This window comes from Lepidochelys kempii, chromosome 3, assembly GCF_965140285.1.
Source record: "Lepidochelys kempii isolate rLepKem1 chromosome 3, rLepKem1.hap1, whole genome shotgun sequence".
NCBI classification, from domain to species: Eukaryota; Metazoa; Chordata; order Testudines; family Cheloniidae; genus Lepidochelys; species Lepidochelys kempii.
Window position 1 is genome coordinate 55931896 of NC_136382.1, and position 19556 is coordinate 55951451.

General features: G+C 38.9%; 1 protein-coding gene across 5 annotated transcripts in view; it reads left to right on the forward strand.

The window, feature by feature from the left end:
- Positions 1 to 15740, forward strand: part of ADGRB3 (adhesion G protein-coupled receptor B3) — a 621597-nt gene extending 605857 nt beyond the window's left edge. For 4 of the 5 annotated variants that reach the window (XM_073336359.2, XM_073336357.2, XM_073336356.2 and 1 more), the window contains 4 exons: positions 2325 to 2360; positions 11529 to 11633; positions 13031 to 13162; positions 14928 to 15740. In XM_073336359.2, coding sequence (XP_073192460.1) covers positions 2325 to 2360; positions 11529 to 11633; positions 13031 to 13162; positions 14928 to 15116 — 462 coding nt within the window. In that variant the 3' untranslated portion in view covers positions 15117 to 15740. The remainder of the gene's footprint in view (positions 1 to 2324; positions 2361 to 11528; positions 11634 to 13030; positions 13163 to 14927) is intronic. The other variant, XM_073336360.2, reaches the window with a different exon arrangement.
- Positions 15741 to 19556: the final 3816 nt, after the last annotated feature.

A 19556-nucleotide genomic window follows, 5' to 3' on the forward strand; every position in this document is an offset into this window, starting at 1 on the left:
CTTGAGGTATAGTTCATTTTAGAGTGATCAGAGTCTCTCTGGTTTTTTTACCACTGTTGTTTTGGGTTGTTGTTCAGGGGTTTTTTTTGTTTTGTTTTGTTATTGGTGCTGTGACACATTTTTTCCAAGTAGTCTTTAAATATCCTGGTTAATGTGGGAGGCAAAGTTGAGCTTTTCTAGACAGTGAATCTTTCAAGTATTCTAAGTCCCTTCCCGTGGGCTGATTCCTAGCACTTCAGATCCCAGAATGTGCAGAACATTCCTACAGTGGCCTCCTTTGCATATTTACAAATCCAACCATTTGGAGCCAGTCAAAATTTTCCACCAACACAGTTTTTCAACAAAAAATGGCTTTTTTGACTAAATTTAAAAAAAATAAATAAAAAAATGGGAGGGGGAGGGGGAATCTGTTTTCATCAAAAACCCAGAAATAAAAAAAAAATCAGTTTTCAGCAACTTTCACTTTTTAACTGGAAGTATTTAGTTTTTGGTTGCAAAAAAACAACATTTCAATGCAAAATTTCAACAAATCAAAAAATTCATTTCATTCAAGTTTTTCACAATTTCTTGACCAGCTTTATTAGAAATGAGTGCATCCATGTCACCTCCATCCTCAGTCAACTCCACTGGCATCCAAATCAATTCAGAACACTGTTAAAAATTGCCCTCCTTGTTTTTAAAATGCAGTGAATTTCTTCCAGCTGACTGACCTTGTGGACCTTAGTACAAAACACACCATTGCTTAACTAGGTGGTTAGGGACTGAACTGGATAGCAGGTGATCAATCTGGCTCTGCAGGGTCCTGATCTAGATCCCATTGAAGTCAATGGGAGTCTTTATGTCAACTTCAGGAGACTTTGGAACATGCCCCAGGTGAAGAAAGAAAATTCATTGTTTTGCATAGTCTCAGTCATTAAGACGTTACACTTCCTACACTCCAGAGTTGCTACCATGAAATACATAAAACTGGGAAAAACAGGAAAAGTGTTTGGGGAGGCGAATGGGTAAGTCATGGGGAAATGGATTTACACCAGATTCTGAGCCACATTCCTTATGCTGAAGGACACAAATTACTCACATTAACTGTCATGAGGCCACACCCTTTTAACAAGAGAGCCTGTCCTGCCAGTTATTCAGAGAGCTGTACAATGGTGCCCAGATGCAGAACTGTAGTTCTTGGCTGATGCAAAACTTCAAAAACACCATATAGAAGAAAAATGAGGATCTCTGCTTGTTTTATAAGCCAGCACACATCCCTCACTCAAACACATACTAACACAAGTGCCTGGGTACATGTTACACAAGGGTACAGAGCAGGGCTAGGATATATTACTATGAATAGATTTTCTTCACGGTCATAAGCTCCAGTCATTATTCAAACAGCGGAATCAGGCCCTTGTCTCTTTCTATATTCTTTTTCCTTCCTTTCACCCTCCCTCCCCACAAGTAATCTAGCACTGGCCTCTTCTCTTTCAGTACACATAATCTCCCCATCCTTGGAGCAGTCTCCTTTTCCTCTGCTACTCCTGCTGGCTACTGCTGCCTTCGTGTATCCCTTTGCCACCTTAGCCCTAGATATTTTATCCCTTCCCTACAACATTAAACTTCAATTTCTTCTGTTGTTATTTACTATTTACATCTAATGCTGTATTTTTTAAAAATTCTGTGAAGCATTCTGAGTTGCATTTTGTATAAAAGATACTATACAAAATGAGATTTTGTGGTATTGTATAACAGTAAATACAACACAATTGAAGAATCATTTCTTTTACATTCAGATTCCTGGACTAATATTTGTTATAATTTGAAACTAATTTCAAGTTGTTCTCTCCAAATGAAGTCATCATTGCAAACAAGCTGAAGCTTGTATGGAAGATATAGCCGCCATTGGCTTGATTCCTCTGTCACTAACTCCAGTGTAAATCTGGAGTAACTATATTGAAATCAATCTGGTGAGAGAGAAAAACCAAGTTCTGGGTGTCTATATGATCCCAAAGTGGTAGATTCCTTATAAATATCATTGAGATCATGGTATCCTGCTACAAAACTTACTGAATGAGGAGCCTGACTACATGCAGAACTCTCTGTGAAATGCAATTGTGTCTTATTCCATTGGGAAAACAATCTTATTTCTAACAAACTGTGCATGATGTCACAGATTAATCTTTAATTGTTAAAACAAAAAGTACATCTTTCTTAAGAAATCTTTAATACAAATATTCAAAAGGAAACAGCAATGTTCTTTAAACTAATTACTATGATTGCATGAATAGATTCCATGTTAATGCACCTCTTCTTTTCTTTCCTTTTCTGGTGCTTAATAGAGAAGAAAATCACGTTATTCGGACCTTGACTTTGAAGTAAGTTTAAGTTTAAGTTATTCCTGCTTATTAAAACTATATTAATATAAAGTTAATAAGAAATTTCAGTTTAAGCCACATGATATAGTAGATATCAATATGATGGTTTAAATGGGTGTTGTATAATATATGATGGGAGTTTCATTAAAACTACTTTGGCAAAAGTTACTTGTAAAACATTCTAACATCGAACTACTGCATAGTACAAATGAATTATCATGGCTTCTGTTCTAAGTTCTCCACCATTTCAGTTGCATGTATTTTTTTCCTTTTTATACATCTATTAATTTCCCGGTGGTCATAGAGGCTGATTGTCTATTTGAAAAAGTTTGTCTCTTTTGTTTGATAAGTGGTGTTGCACAGCAAGTCTGCTTCCTTCCACAAATTCTCTATGTGAGAGAGCCCAATCTCTCATTTTCTTTAGGATTCTTTTCGCTTATGGGACCTAAATTTTCAAAACTGATTAGTGATTTTGGGTACTTGAGTTGAAACCCTTTAAGGGGCCTGACATTTTTCAAAGATGCTGAGCAACTGCACTCTGAAAACAGGCCCCCTAAGTGACTCAAGTTGGATACCCAAAATTTGAGACGTACAAAATCTTTAGTCCTTGTTGGAAATGTAGGCTCTGGTTGCAAGGATTTACACGCACAAACATTTTGGTGAAGGTATTTATCTTCCTATTTATTTGTATGGTTGCTCTAAGTGACTACTCTGTGTAGTCAAAGTCTATATTCAGCAAAATAATAATGATTTATGGATTTTTGGTTTTTGCAAAACTGTCTTATTCATGCTTATTAATAATTTGATATAATTCATTATGTGTTTCTCCAGTGAAGCCTCTCACACTGTTTGCATAGAACCTTACATACTTAGGACCAAATTTTAATATCCATTGAGATCCACATATCGACTGTGACTTGAAAAATCATTGTCTATGTTTACATGGACAACCATAGTAGTGGATTTTTCTAGTCATGCATTGAAGCATTTCTTGGATCAGAAGTCAGAATCTGGCCTGCAGTTACTGATACAAAAACTATGGCAATTCCTTTATTATCTCATCTTGTGAATCATTCAGTATATAATACTGTCTATTCCAGAGTTTTAGGCTATCAAAGTGTGAAATTTTGAGCAATAAATTATGAGTTCAGAGAACCAAACCCAAGTGCTTTGAATTATGAAAATCTTTACATTTGAAAATCTTAAAGCATGGTATATATTGGATGCCATACTTTTTAGTGTTTCACTCAGTAATGCTCCATGCAATGAAAGAGAGTATTATTATGGACAAGTTGGTCAGGCCTCCATAGTTAACACAATTGAGTTGTTCAGTTAGAGGAAGGAGTCTACTTCTGTATTATGTATGAAAAATACAGTGTATACTCCCAAAAATTATAGCACTTACTGTTTGAGTACAGAATGAATATTCTCAGAATTTACAAATGAATCCATTAATTAGTGTCAGTTCAAATGTATTTAAATATGGTTCCATTAAAAATACAATTTAGTTTCAGGCCTTGTTTTCCCTGAAATGATCTTAATAACAGACTAACATAGCCTTCAAATTCCCAGATAGTTAACACTTCTTGAAATATTGTGTATAAACTAGATTTGAAGAAATTAGGTTGTAATTAAGCTGTTATTAATGATTGTGGTATCTAACTCTTATGTTTACACAGAATATAGACAGGCATAGGTCAACAGCTCAGACCACCCTTAACTGGGGGCACTGCAATATCTGAGATAACTCAACCAACCCATTCTGACAGGTAGTGATATCCTGAGGGGAAAAAATATGAAAGGACACAAACCCCTTCTTTATCAATCAGTTTAATCTAATTTTGGACCACAACACAAAAAAATCATAATTTTATTGTTATTGCATGGTGTCCCTAAAGGAGTTAAGATTATGTGAGTGCCTCAAAATTGTGCGCTCCATTAGCATGTTTGAATTTCTTTGAAGTTTAACAGTAACTCTGAATTTCATAGGTGTACAACACTATTTTTGGGAAAATTACCATATTCCTGCAATATTTTTTTTTACTCTTAAGCTACCTCTCAAATTTGACTCCAACTTACTATAATTTTTTTTCTGAAAATACACACACACACACACATAAAATTAAAAGAGCATCAGTTAATGTTCTTGATACTTACATTCAAAGAAGGAAGAAGAATATGCATCAACAATCTAAGGGGGGAAAAGCAATTCTAAAATTAAATAAAAACAGCACAACAGAAATTATACAATCACAGCAATGAAAAGAATTCTGAATCACACAATTCCAGTTTGAAGGCCAGGAATTCAGTGCAGTTCTCTCTGAGTACGTTCTCTATGGCAACTGCTAGTAAGACATCCATCCTAGCACTCAAGGGAACATATTCCAGCTCCAGATAACTACTGACAATACTATGCACATTGTGTTCTCAAGTATCAGTTATCCTGTAATGCTTTTTCAATTGACTCACATTGTGTATATATGATACTTACATCTTTTATTGTGTTTTGTTTGCAATTGCCGCATTACCTAGATTTTTTTTAAATACTGTATTATCTACATGCATTGTATATAAAATATCAGGAAGGGAAATGTGTCATCCTATATGTGTGTACGTCACTCTGTTCAAGTGACACCAATCCTAATGGAGACCATTTGGGATTACTGCAGTATAAATAATAATAATAATAACAGCAATGATATTGTGCTGGTGGCTGTGGTATTGTAGAAGTGCTGAACCAGATCGTTTCCCTGCTTTGAGATTTCATTATAGGTACTGGATCAGATCATGATCTCTGCTTTGCACCACTCTGAAAGCTGACCTGGATGGCCACCTGAGGATTTCCCTTGATAGGGAAATCCCATAGTGATGGCATAACCACCCAACCTCCTTCACAGTCCTAGGTGTAAGACAGAGGGGTGAGGTAGGGTGGGGTCATGGGCCAAAAAGCTGATGCATTCTGTTAATGCCTAAAGCCTAAATGGCTTCTTCAGGGCCACTGCAGCTGACAGTAACTTAGAATAGCCCTGAGGATGCCCTAAATGGGCCAAATGTGCACCCAGGATCGGAGGGGACAAAAAGGTAGCCATGAGCCACCTTTGCCGCCCCTTGCCCATGGGTCCTGCACTGAGAGGAGACTGGTCAGACTCAAGGAACGGGCCAACTGTGTCTTGTTTTGCCTTTGTAAACAGTTTAGCATTATGTAACAGTTAATAGTTCTTTAAAATACTATTTACATGGGGGACTTAACACTGGCTGAAACATGTGTTTCGTTTTATAGACAGAAAACATTAATGCCGTATATATACTTTATTTTGTTAGTCTTTACAAAGTACCTTATAATCTCTTTGAACTCTGAAATCTTCCTGCATGACCAGTCACAAGCTACAGTAGCTGTACAGCTGTCCTCTGTCTCTCTCACTCATGCACAGCCATGCAGTCCCATCATAAACTGTCACGGGTGGTACTAACTACAGGAAGTTCTGGGGTTTGGACACATTAATGCATCCTCTCATCCTAAGACCTCATCATTCACTACGCTGTAAATAATAAAAATATCCTTCTTCATTCTTTTGGTCCTTCAGAGAGGAAAACCCCTTATTTTATGTGCCAAAGCTCCTACCCACAGGCTATTTTATCCATGCTTCACAAAAAAAAAAAATACAAGGATAGAATATAACAAATAAGTCCAGATTTTGGCTAACCCATACATTAATGCACCAGGGTGGGAGAAGGGCCAGAATCAAGTTGAGGAGCATACTGCTTGCCCTGTCTAACATGCCCGCAATGATAGTTGCTCTGGCTCTGAATTCCACCAGCTCTGGCAAATCCAGAACTTTTCCCAAGATAGTGCCATTACCACTCTAGGATCACCCCGCAGTCCTTCCCTGAAACTGGAATTATCACTGACTCAGCCAGAATTTCTCTTCAGGGCTCCCACTGAATCATACACCCGATACATAACCTCCAACATGGAACCTTATGGAGTCAAGGGCAGAATGCAGCCCATAAAGAATGTTGTGTTTGTCTTATATTTACACATAAAGTCACACAGAGCCAGTTTTATATTCTGTCTGTGTTCTTGCTGCAGTCACATATCACACTGGTTTCCACTGCAAACCAGTAGAATATTACTTTAGAAGGGACATTCACTAGGGCTTTGATATTTTTTGACATTTAAAAATATTGTTTAAAAAAAAATCCTTAGTGTTATTGGTTGTGATGTCCTTAGCTGTGTGGCACCCTATTTAGCCACATAGCCTGCTTTCCCCTAAAACTTTTACAGAGCTGCTCCTGTACTGAGATTTCAGTACCAGTGTATGGCTGTCAGTTCAAATAAAATTAATACAAATTGTGTCAAACAGTGTATGTCACAAAGATGTCATGGCAATTGCTTTTTCCCCCCAACGAGCTCTATAATAGATGTGCCATGCGGAGAAAGGCTCTGTTACTGATGAGGACACACAGGAGAATGAAACACAGACACAGACACAGAAATGGATTTTTAAAGCAGAAGGTCATCGTTTAACTTTAGTGGAGGGGGCACATGTCACAATAGTACTGCACATTGCAATGGACCATGCAGCAACTGAGAAAGTGACTTGTACAGTAGTCTAAACAATGAGTGTAATGGAGCTACTGTGTGACTGTAGGTAGAGCTACTAGGAGGAACGTATTTATCAACACTCCCTCGTTTTGTGGAATGTTACTCATTTTATTCCCAAAGCTAGCTATGTTCCACACCAGTTTGGTGTTGCTTTACTTTTATTGCTAAAAACTGTAGACATGTATCTACATCAGAAACAAACATTGATAAGCTGAAGTTAAAGAAAGTTATTTCCACTAAACGACTGAAATCCACAGGATTTTAATTTTCCTGCATTCATAAATGTTTTGTGTCCCTCATTCTGGGTCTTTGTCACACACTGTATCCCATCTTTGCGCTTTGCTAGGTTGAGCAGTATAAGCTGGAATGGGGTATATCCCCCCTCAAGTTTGTTTGGTAGCATATAAGGCAGAGAGGTTGTGATTTACCCAGGTCACTGTCAGAGTTAGCTCTGGAACTCAGGAGTTCCTAGCTCCCAGCCCTGTGTTCAGGCCACTTCTCTCTTGCTGTATGTGCAGTAAATGAGCAGGATTTGGGATAACACACACAGAGGCACCAAGATGAGAAGCAAAAACAGAGAAAGCCTGGGAAGAGGAAGAAGGAAAATGAAGAAAATGAGAAAAATAAGCAGACATAAAGGAAGTCAAACAGCAGCACCAAAGGAAGCGAAAAATGAGAGAACTGGGCGGGGGGGGCAAAATTAGATAGAAATAGTAAATAAATATCTAGTAGGAAGAAGAAACTGATCCAGTCTGGGAGGGAAAGGGGGAATATTATTTTTGCACAGTAAGAGAAAAAGGGAGACAGAGAAAGGAAGAATAAAATCATAGGACTCCATGCAGAGAGAAGCAGGTACATGAGGAAGAAATGCAGCCTCTGTGCCATTCTTCTCTGTCCCCCAACCTTAGGGAAGGCCCTTCACAGGGACACCACAGTCTTTGGACAGTGCCAGCCTGCATGGGGATGGAGGAGGGGAGCCAGGTTCTCTCTTCTGGATTTCCCTCTTCCTCCCATTTTCTATGGGGAAACTGGCACAAGTTAATATATTTGAATGTTAACTTGCACTGCTTCCCCCCTTTCCAGGCCTTGGGGATGAGTGGGGCTTCCTGGGTGGCTGTGGTTGTGAGAATCCCCAGAAGAATTGCTGCTAAAGAAGCCATGTTGTCCAGGGGAAGCATGAGCCTGTGGTGTAAAGCAGCAGGGAAGAAGAAAGGATTCCATATATCTTTATTCTATCTTGTTCAGATTCATATACCACTCTAATCACCAGAGTACATCTTGAGGCTGTCTGAAATGCTACACAGATTTCACATGATCTGTCACTTCTGACTGGTTCCATCGTTGGTGAACTTCACCCACTCAATGGAAAAATGGGCACAAAACCAAAAGGTTGAACTCAGAATTGCTTCTCTCCTTTTGTGGTTTGTTGTTCCATAGAAGAAAAAGCAGGTCATTCACTATAATAAATACTATAGCCATTCTACTTTTTGAAAAATAGTTAAAACTGAGAATTTTAACAAGGAATTAAAAAGTGTAACTAGAAAGAATTAAAGGTAGAGATTATAGTTTATTTATATAATGTTTATAGTGCAAATTACTCTTTACACACTTAAATGTACACTGAACCAGCAAGAAGGGAGTAAAGAAGGATAGCCATGAAAATATAAAGCAGCAGAAAATATCCATAGTTTTCAGTTAGGTGGATTGTATTTATTTTTCTTTCAACAAATTTTTTTAAAGTATTTAGCTGCCAGAATTGCACAGAAACTGATTAATTTCCCCTCCCACCTGCTTCTTTTCAGGAACTATATAATGAAGTAAGTGACAAATTTGCTTTATTCATATTTGCTATTTAACAAATACTTCAGACAAATATCAAAAAGGTAGCATTCAGTACATTCCATTTCCTACCCACTATTACAAAGTTTCCAGCTGGAATCATTTATTTCACAACTATATGATATTTCCCGGTTTAGTGCCATTTTTTTAACCTGCAAAATTTGTTTTACTCCCTATACCATAACTTCTTATTTTAGCCAATAATAACCTTTGAAGTGGCACCTTGCCTTTTGAAATTCTGGGTATATGGAACCTGCTCCCTTGTCTATCAGAGCAGTAATATCTTCAAAAAGCTCCAGCAAGTCACAAGAATAAGAACCCCTTTTTGAGTTTAGGTCAGCTATCTCTAGTTAAATAATGTTTTGCAAGGTATTTCTCATTGAATCCTGCAAAATTGTTTCCTGTTTTCTCCCCACAACTCATCTTAAGTTAATCAGTCTCTAATTGCTTGCGATATCTCATGTGCTTTTTGTGAATAATGTTGCCAATTTCCAGGACTCAGATGGCTCCTTGAGCTGTCATCAAACAAATGCTTAAGTTTCAGCGTAGCTATGTTACAGATAATATAGTTGTTACATAGCACGGGTAAAAATGCATGGCTAATAAGGCAGGAATATTTCACACAATTTATAAACACTAAATGGAAGATAAAATAATTAAAACACATGGCTAAAGGATAATTCAAGGCCATCTACTGACACCCTACATTGAGTAGTATTGTGCTTAATTTGGTTATCCACACTGAGGGAGGGTGGCAGAAGCAGGCATGGAGATAATGATTATACAAGGCTCCTGCCAGTATAGAGACTGCAATTTTGAATGGCACTTGCATGGGTCACATAAAGGGTGGGAGGCACAAGGTATACATGGGTGCTTCTCCTCCCACATAAGGTGTGCCACCGTTTGGCATGTACAGTTCCTAAGTATGCATAAGTAAGGCTGCCAGTTTGTCATGGAAGTCATGGATTCTGTGACTTTCCAGGACTTCTGCAGCGGCCAGTGCGGCTGGCCCAGGAGCCGCCTGAGCAGGTCCAGCAGCTCATGGGCCAGTCACACTAGCCGCTGCTGGGACAGTCTCGGGCCACCTCACCCTCCTCCCCACCAACAGCAGGAGTTTGGGTTTGGGAGGGGGCTTAGGGCTGGGAGTTGGGGTGTGGGAATGGGTGATGGCTCTGGATGGGGCTTGGGAGGGCTCCCTGGAAACAGCAACATCCCTCAGCTCCTAGGCGGAGGCATGGTGAGGCAGCTCTGTGTCCTGTCTCCACCTGCAGGCACCACCCCCTCAACTCCGATTAGTCGTGGTTCCCAGCCAATGGAAGCTGCAGAGCTGGCGCTCAGGTCAGAGGCAGCACACAGAGATGCCTGGCCACGCCAGCTCCACCTAGGAGCTGAGGGAGGGGGATGTTGCCGCTTCCAGGAAGATGTAGAGCCAGGTGGGGAGCCTACCAGCCCCTCCTAAATATCCCCCCCAACCCCCTCCCAGCACCAGTGGTGGTCCCAGGTTGCGTGCGGCCACCCACCCTGCCCCTGTGGTAGCCCCGGACCACCCTCCCCTAGCACCCGGGGCGCCCCCAGGCTGCTCTCCCACACTCCAAGATTTAGTCAGGGGTATACAGTACAAGTCATGGACAGGTCATGGCCATGAATTTTTGTTTACTGCCCGTGACCTGTCCATGACATTTATTAAAAAGACCCGTGACTAAAATGTAGCCTTATGCATAAGTTATTCTTTTCCACATTTTTTAACACAAAAACTGCTTATTTTTTCAAATGTAACTCTTGCTAGCCCAAAACTTGAAATTAACTCTCTTAATACTTCCGTAAACTACAATGAATGGGTTTACTATTGTCTGGAAAATGACCATAGTGGACATGAGTAGCATCCTTTCTGCAGCAGTTCTGTCTCCATGACAACACCCTGGCCACAGGCTCTACTGGTGTAAATTGGTGCTGCTGCACTGAGGTCAGCAGAGTTGCACCACTTTAATACCAGCAGGGACTATGTCCCAGACCTCAGATGGATACACTGCTGGTAACTATGGATTTACACAGTTGAGCAACTCACGCTATTCAAATACAAACCCATGCAACTCTGAACATCTATCCTTACATGTCACAACTTTGGCATTTATTAAACTTTCTTCTGGGGAGGTGTGAATGACAGGAAGGCATTTAATTATACTACATGGAGTTTTGGACCATAATCACAACCCAGATGTGGTGATATACATTAGCAACTCATACTCATCATAGCATCTGGGCGACAAATTCCTTTTCCCCATCAATTCATCAGCCCTGCCTCCACTGTTTTCAGAAATTAATATATACCCTTATGATACTATTCCTTTCATGTTGAAATTAAGATATTAATTTCTTCTATGTGGAACACATATCTAGAAAACAGTTTTAACTTGTGACTGAAGACCTTGCAGAAGGGCTGCTGTCGCATTCCTAATATATCTGCTTAGCACAAAAGAAACATCTCCTGATTTCATCGATTCAATAAATGGAAGGGTAACACCAATACTTTGTGTACAGGAAGAACATTATAAACAGAAGATAGGAGGCTCAGTGCAATTCATTTCCATTTACTGAGTCTATAAGGAAAAGATGGTCCTGCCAAATTCAATTTACTTTATTATGTTGGGGGAAATAATGGTTCTTTTTTTAAAAAAATGGCCAGATTCAATTACAACTATAGCCAATTATGTTCCATTTCGCAGAAGGTTATGCATACAAGGAAGAGGCACATGGAATTGTTTCAGGAATTAAATCAGAAATTTCAGACTCTGGACAGATTTCGGGACGTACCAAAATCAGGAAGTATGGTAAGTATATTGTTGTCTTCTTATTAATTTAAAATATACTGGTTTGTAGACGTTAGCAAGCAAGCAAATGGATTATATAACACCATTTGATGGTAAGATGTTATTGTGTACTACTCGTAAATAGCCCGAGGACAGAGAACCAAAGATATCTGCAGTATTCTTATCTTTGACAAGTCTCATTAGATTTCATAACTAGACTATAACAACTCACAACATCATTATTGCTGACAAGTAATTGAATTGAAGGGAGCACAATTTAAAATCTGTATATGTCTACCAAGCCTAAAGGATTTATACCGAGAAAGTAGTTCATCAATGCAGTGTGGCTAGTGTAATGTTTTCTTGTCCTAGCCAAAATCATTTGTTCTATCTTCAGCTAAAATCACTCACAGCTGATGTGCTCTGAGAGTATACATTGTCCTGTATTATCGTGCCTTGTCTGTAATAGCTTTATAAATATTTACCATTTGAAAATCAAAAATGCAATAATCCGTAGTTGACTGTTACCCTAATTGTCTGTGCACAGCAGAAATAAACCTAACAAAAACAACCTCCTTTATTTAGGGATGCTTAATAATGAGAACACTGCATGGTTGAGTCTCCTTCATTAAAACAGATAGTTTACTGAGCCACATTTATTAATCAGCAATAGTATCATTATGGTTTCAAAAGTGCACACTAAAAATAAACTATGTGAGTTAGAAGTGTTTCCCTTTATGTATTTTCAACTCTGAGGGCCAGACGCTCAGCCAATGTGAAGCCAATGAGCTATGTCAGTTTACATAAACTGAAATCTGGCCCTGAAATTTTGCTCCTCAGGGGTTTGTTGAGTATTTTCTTTAGCTATGATCTATGTGAATTTGTACCCAGTTCCCACCTTTCCCCCATCCAAGTTTTGCCTTGTGTTTGGGGTTTGAATGAATTCAAAATCTCAAAGGAAAGCTTGGCTGAAACCATTGTATCTCACCTGGTTTCACATCAGCACCATTCAAACCTACATATTTAATGTGATTTTGATACAAACCATACAACTGGACGAAGCATTCTTGAAAGATTTTTAAAATATAATGTACAAACATGGTGTAAGTTTCATCTGTACAACAGATTAAATTTATATAGTTTGGCATTTTGTTGTAAACATTTTGCACAGCTCTACTAGCGCCATCTATAATCAAAGTAAAAGATTGTATGTCCTAGGTAGACAATGCTTTTAATTATAATTAATATTTATTAGATGTTTTGTTTCTGAATATTAAATGTACCCTTAGTTATCTATATTGACTAAAATAAATAATTATTGGTTTCTGCTTTCCAAATTATAGTGCTTTCTTGGCCTGATTGTCATTTTAAAGCAAAATCTCTCAGAAATGATTTCTATGGCCAAACTTATTTTCCAGAACAAACATCCAGACTGCAATTCAGAAACCAAATTTGCAGTGCAGCAAGAGAAGCAGTGTTGTTCTAGGAGGCACAAGAGGCAAAATCACGTGACCTTCGATTTCTGTCAGGAACCAAATGGAGGTCAAATGGTGAATATTTAGGGCTTGTTCCAAAGCCTACTGAAATCAATGGGTGTTTGTATGCTGAAGATGTTGCATTTAAACTCAAATCTTCAAAAGAAACCCATATTGTATCTTTTAATCAATGCTGTAAGATGCAGTATTCAGAACTTGGTATCACTTAGGGTCCCATTATGCAGCCTTTAGGGTGAAGTCAATGTGTATTTTAGACGCACAAGGAATATGGCATTGGGCCCTTGCAGAACGATACTGTGCAAATCTCTTTTTAAATCCAAAACTTTGAATTATCTTGCCTATTGGGAAATGCCTTCTGAACAAAATCTGGTGAGAAAGGACTTCTAGGTTCTATGCATTTTTCTTAAAGTTAATCCCTAAGAACTGATATGTCTACACTGCAGCAGAAGGTGTAATTTGCAGGGCATACCCACACAAGCTTTAGTCATGCAAGGGCATGGCGGCGTGAGTCTCAGGGTATGTCTACACTGCAGTTAAAACCCCGTGACTGGTGCACACCAGCTGATTCAGGCTGAGAGGCTCAAGCTAAGGGGTTTTTAATTGTGGGGTAGATGGTCAGGTTTGGACTAGAACCTGGGCTCTAGGACCCTGAGCTCTAGGACCCTGCAAGGTGGGAGGGTCCCAGAGCTTGGGCTGCAGCCTGAACCAAAACATCTACACTGCAATTAAACAGCCACTTAGCCTGAGCCCTGCGAGCCCAAGTCAGTTGGTATGGACCAGCCATGGGTGTCTAATTGCAGTGTAGATGTATCCTGAGGCTCACACTGCCATATCCTCGCTGCTGTTTTTTGCAAGCCAGGTAGATTAAAACTCGTACAGGTACATCTGCATGAGCTGCAAATTACACTGCTGCTTGCAGTTTGATGTTGCCACAGATATTAAAGGTGGGAATAATAGTCATTATTTTTGTGGTTCTCACATGATGTTTTGTGTTACTTCTACTAACAACTGTCCAGCCACCATTAACAAATACAAACCCACTTTCTGGGACTGTGCTGACATCAATCTGTTGATGGTGGTACACATGACTATAAAGTTTTGGCATTAAAAAGCAGTTACAAAATTGAAAATTTTGTTTTTCAGAAGAAGTAACAGAGTCAATTTCAGGATCATTCAAACATATGAGAAAAAAATACCACTATTTGATTTGAAAAGTGAAAGATTTAAAAATTTGGCATTAAAATGATTGCGGGAATTATTTACAGTAGTCAGCCTTCAACCGCAAGCTATATTCATCCCACCATACAGACCCTCATCAATTCCCTTTGTACTCTTCAGGAGTTGAGGGCTCTCAGCCCCTGCTGGAATCAGGCCACTTTTGTTATTTCATAAGCAGATCATCAGGTTATCTCAATTTATAACCAAGCTAGCAACCTCTATTTTACATCATTCCATAATTCAAGAGAAAATCTCTTATTTTCCTTTATTTCCTCCTACTTTTCTATAACATAGTTATTAAAATATGGCTCTCAATGCTGGCCCACATGCCCCATGCCATTCTCTGTTCAGAATTGGCAGCTGCTAGAAGGAGAGGATTTAATTGGCAGCTCAGGTGAAGAGGCTTCCAAAGTGCAGACTGCTCAGAGAGACGTACAGGCTGAATGATGCTGGACACCAGCCACTTCAGCTCTCTTCAAAGTCATTTTCTCTCAGTGACTTCTGTATCCCATGAGGCTACCTCAGTGATCAAAATTATGAACAGAAAATCATTTATTTCTTACTTTCAATTTTTTTCTTCCTGTTTTTTTTCTGTCCTCAGGAAAACCCAACACCAAACAAGGCTCCATGGGACAGTTTCAAAAACACGAATGAATACCAACACTATACCACAATAAACGTATTAGATACAGAGGCAAAAGATGCTTTAGAACTAAGACCAGCAGAATGGGAGAAGTGTCTGAACTTGCCTTTAGATGTGCAGGAAGGTGACTTTCAAACAGAAGTTTAACAAAATCAAAACAAACTGAAATGAAAACAAAACAAAAATGAATTCATTGCACTGACGCTAAAGAGACTTGGGAAGCCTGACATTTGTGTCTGAACATTGTGACTACTTTATGTCAGGATCTTCATGTGCCAAATGTCAGTGGGTTTTTTTCGTACAATATATTCCCACTAGTAAAGTTAGTGGAGAACCAGGTGTACAATTCTTACCATCGTGTGTTGTAAGTACCCGTGGAATGGATTTGTAAGGTAATCTTTATAGATAAACCTCAAGCAACGATTCATGTTGTAACAGCTTCATTTGGTTTAGTTTTCAAAAAACTTCACCATGAAGCACAATGTATATATTTATGCAGTTTTTAAAGTTTATAACAGTCTGTTTGGCCATTACTACACTTTTTACTTTATAATATAAAAGCAAAGTTTTTGTCATTAAATGAATGTCTGTTGAGCTACATTCTTCATTGCTTTAAATGCAATAAAGTAATAATCTCACTTTTATATGAATAATATATTTCACATCTTTATTATTGCAGTTTTCTCTGGAAAGCTCAGAGTAGCTTTCTCTGCTGCAGCTGTGTATAAAATATTTAAAATGTTGTATGGTGTAAATAAACTTTTGTCTACATATCAGTTTTTTAGTGTATTTTATTTTGGATTTGTTGATCTACAATTTGCATATTTATAAAGTTTTCTTTAAAACCACAGATACTGAAAATGTATTCAGAGTTTTAATAGCATACTGTTATTATTCCTTCAAGGCTAATGATTTTCAAATGTAATCGTAGGTTTGTATAGCTGTTCTGTATTTTCTACTCAGATATTCTTTGGAAACAATGTACCATGTAAATTGGACTTGTCAGAATACTGCTACAATTGTTCTATTATGCAAGTATTATGTTTTTCTGTCTTGTTGCGGAGAGACAACTAATAGAAGACAAGTAAGGTACTATGCACAAAGCCTCAAGGAAAATGTTGATTTATAGTTATTAAATTGTGTGTATATACACAATAGAAAGAAAGCCACTTGGTGCCTCTTGTTGCAGCATGACAAACAACAAGAAAGACTTATGCACCTATAAAGGATTAAAAACTCAGGAACATATTTCTTAGCCAAAAAAAAAGTGAATGCACTTCACATTATAAATCAAGAACATAATGTATTTTCGTATTAGGGATCCAACTATACAATTAATCAAGAGTCAAAGACTGAAGGCGCTGATTATCAAACCTGCCTGTGTCACTCTGGTCAGACCTAAAAATGAGCCAAAAAACACAATATCTTTCCAAGAATGAGGGGGTTTGAATTCCTGAATATGAATCTGCTCCTTTGTTTGTGGAATCAAATCCAAAACAGGAAAGGACTTATTTTCTAATTTACAGATACTCTACAGATGCTGCTGAAATTACACATTCTTACAAAATGCTGGCAGTCTCTCCAGAACCGCCGATTTTGTGAAATTTCCAACAATCAAGATCAGTTCTGGAGATTTTTTGGTACTATTGAATCCAGGCACAAACTACAGTCCTACCCTTGATTGAGCCTGGGAACTAATCTTTAGCATAATCTGGAACACAGCCTACTAGGCTCGTCTCTATTCAGAACTCATTAGCTGCTCTACTCTCCCTCAAATTAGTATGAAAGGGAATATTATATATTAATATTGTCTCATATTTACAATAATAGGAGGCTTTAAAATCAAACTAGACCACCAAGCTTTCAATTATTTATTTGATTGACTTAATGTTAAATCAGCCCTGTCCTGTTTTAAACAGTCAAGTGCTTGAGTGGGCACATTCATTCACTGTCTTTTTCAAAGGGTGCAGCTCAAGCTGAAACAAGCACTGAGAAAAAATGGAATGTATAAATGTATTATTATTTATCAATAGTATGTAAAGCACTGACAGTGTGATTGGCACTACAGTAAATCCAAACACAAATAAGGGCCTTACTCTAGAGAGCTTACAGCCTAAAAGCTACTCACAGAGAAGACCAGATGTACTGGGATACCCAAAAGAGGGAGATAAAATATACATTTTAAAAAAAGTATCTATCTTTTTCTTGTGTTAAGAGCCAAGTCTAAAACTGAATATGAATCTGAAAACTCAACAGTTCAGGTTTAACATCCTGTCTGTCTTTAGATGTTAGTCATTTATTTTCTTCTAATCAGAGAACATTCTTTGAAAAACATGTTAATTAAATTTGCAAATCGAATATGCCAAAAATGTGTTTTAAAAAGCAAATACATTCTAAAGAAAGAACTTATTTTTCAACAGTGTAAATACTCATTAATTGCATAAGGCCATCTGCTCTCCACCTGCTCTCCATCAGCAAAGTGAAGGATGATTTCTAACAATTTGCTGCTAATCAGAATGTGGCCAGGACCCCTTTGTGTGGGAAAGCAGTGCCTACTCGCAGCAGATATGCATTTGTCAGGTAGCAACACAAGACATCCATGCCTTTACTCTGCCGTATGGGTAACGGGGATGTGGCCAGCCTAAAGGAGCTAGGAAACACCTGCACTGTGTTGCATGAGCCTATGGCAAAGTGATGTAACTGTTACCAGAATTTTCTATCAGGGTTAATGGTGTTACTTCAGTATTAAGTTTCCTTTTGTGCTGTGTGACATCCACTGGGGGGGAGGGGCGGTAAATGAATAATGCTGCTGCCAAGCAACCAATGGCAGCATGGCAGTGCCAACCATGCTGGCAGTGTTGTGCTTAGGTGTGGGCCCAAAGACTCCACAGAAACGATGGCACTGGCTGAGCCTTTATGACTGAGATAGATGAGGAGATTGTACCAATAGAGCCCCAAAGTTACAGGGGTGTAAATGGTGTGTCTTTGGGGTGTTTGACCCCCACAGAGATTTCCTGCAAGAACACCCTCTTTTATGCAGAAGTGCTGTTTTAAAATGGATTAAATTGATCTGGTTTAAATACAATATCAATTTCTTCTCTAGCTTCCACAGGCTGGAAATAATGAGCTGCCATTTCTCCCAGTTGCTGGTAGATGAGCTAGTCATGGCAAGATTTAGCACCAGGACCACCTCCCATTCCAGCAACTTTTTGAGGTCTCAATCTTCTGTTACGCTATAAGCAAGATGGTGATAACCATCCGACAACCAAGGAAGATGTAGTGGTCATTAATTAGGAACAGAGGGTTGGGCTACTGGGTGTTGACTGTGGGGTTGTTTCCTCAGTCTACTGTTAGGATCATTTTACACCCCCAGGGCCATGCTTTGACTCTGGGGAGTCGGGTGGATGTAGAAAGCCCACTGATTGAAACCTCCCTAGGGGGCACAGTAGACATCTTGAGAGACAAAGGTTTTGGGGCTGAGTCTGTGAACAGGATCCAGGAGCTGGTAACCAAAGAAAAGAATTTTGGAAACAGGTGTGGTTTGATGAAGCAGTCTCACATTTCACACTCCCCATTCCCCTTCAAATTCTTCAGGAGAGCCCAGGAATTCCCCTCCCTGCAAGAAAAGCTCAATCGGGGGGATGGGAGGGGTAAGAAAAGTCCACCTACTGAGAGAAAACAGGAGTTCCTACTAATTCCAGAACTCCCAGTCAGACAGCTCATGAGTTAATCACAATCAGCACCCCCTCTCTCTTCAAGCTGATAAGCATCTAAAAGAAAATGTTCTTTGGCTTCAAGGCACAGCTCCCAGCAAAGTTTCTGAGAAGGCCTCACTTTCCCCTCTAATAGCCCCTTTCCTCAGCCCCTGAAAAAGGCGGATAGCAGCAAGTAAGAAAGTAGACTACTCAACTTTATCAGAGGAAGGGGAGTGTTCAGGAGATACCAGCCAAGGCCACAAGAAGGCAAAGCCCTAAAAAGATACCTCAATTTGCAGCTGTCTACATTCAATTCTTATTAAATACTAAATTCTTCAGGATACTTTCCTTAATTCCCGAGGAGAAAGGAAACCCACATCTAAAAAGACTCCAAAATGCCGCTTTGTCCAGAAGAGGGAATGGGCAAGAATTTTCCTGCACACCCAATCTTGAGCATATTGAAGAATCATGGGTCCAAGTCACAAAACTCCCAAGCCCAAATGCCAGGTTACCTAACAACACCTTTAAAGAGCAGGTAGGAGTTCAGAGTGGACTGGGAGCCACCGCTGTTGTCAAAAAAGACCAATTTTTATTCATAGGAGATCCCTAGAATTCAATTTTTAAAAGTGCTTTGAGCTAGCTTCTTCAGTGTTTTTCCCATCATAATGCCTATGATTCGTTCTATTATGTCAAACTGGACTTTTGACTCAGGAAATTGCAAACAGTGATGTGTGAAGTACAAAAAAGAAGAAAGAACTGTGTAGAATGATGTTTGAATTTCTTATTCAGTGTTTCCCTGGATCTGACCACTTCATCAACCTATCTTTCTTATCAATAGTGTAACAGAAAGATCAGCTTTAGGACTCCGTCCTTGTTAAGTAGGTTCTCAAGT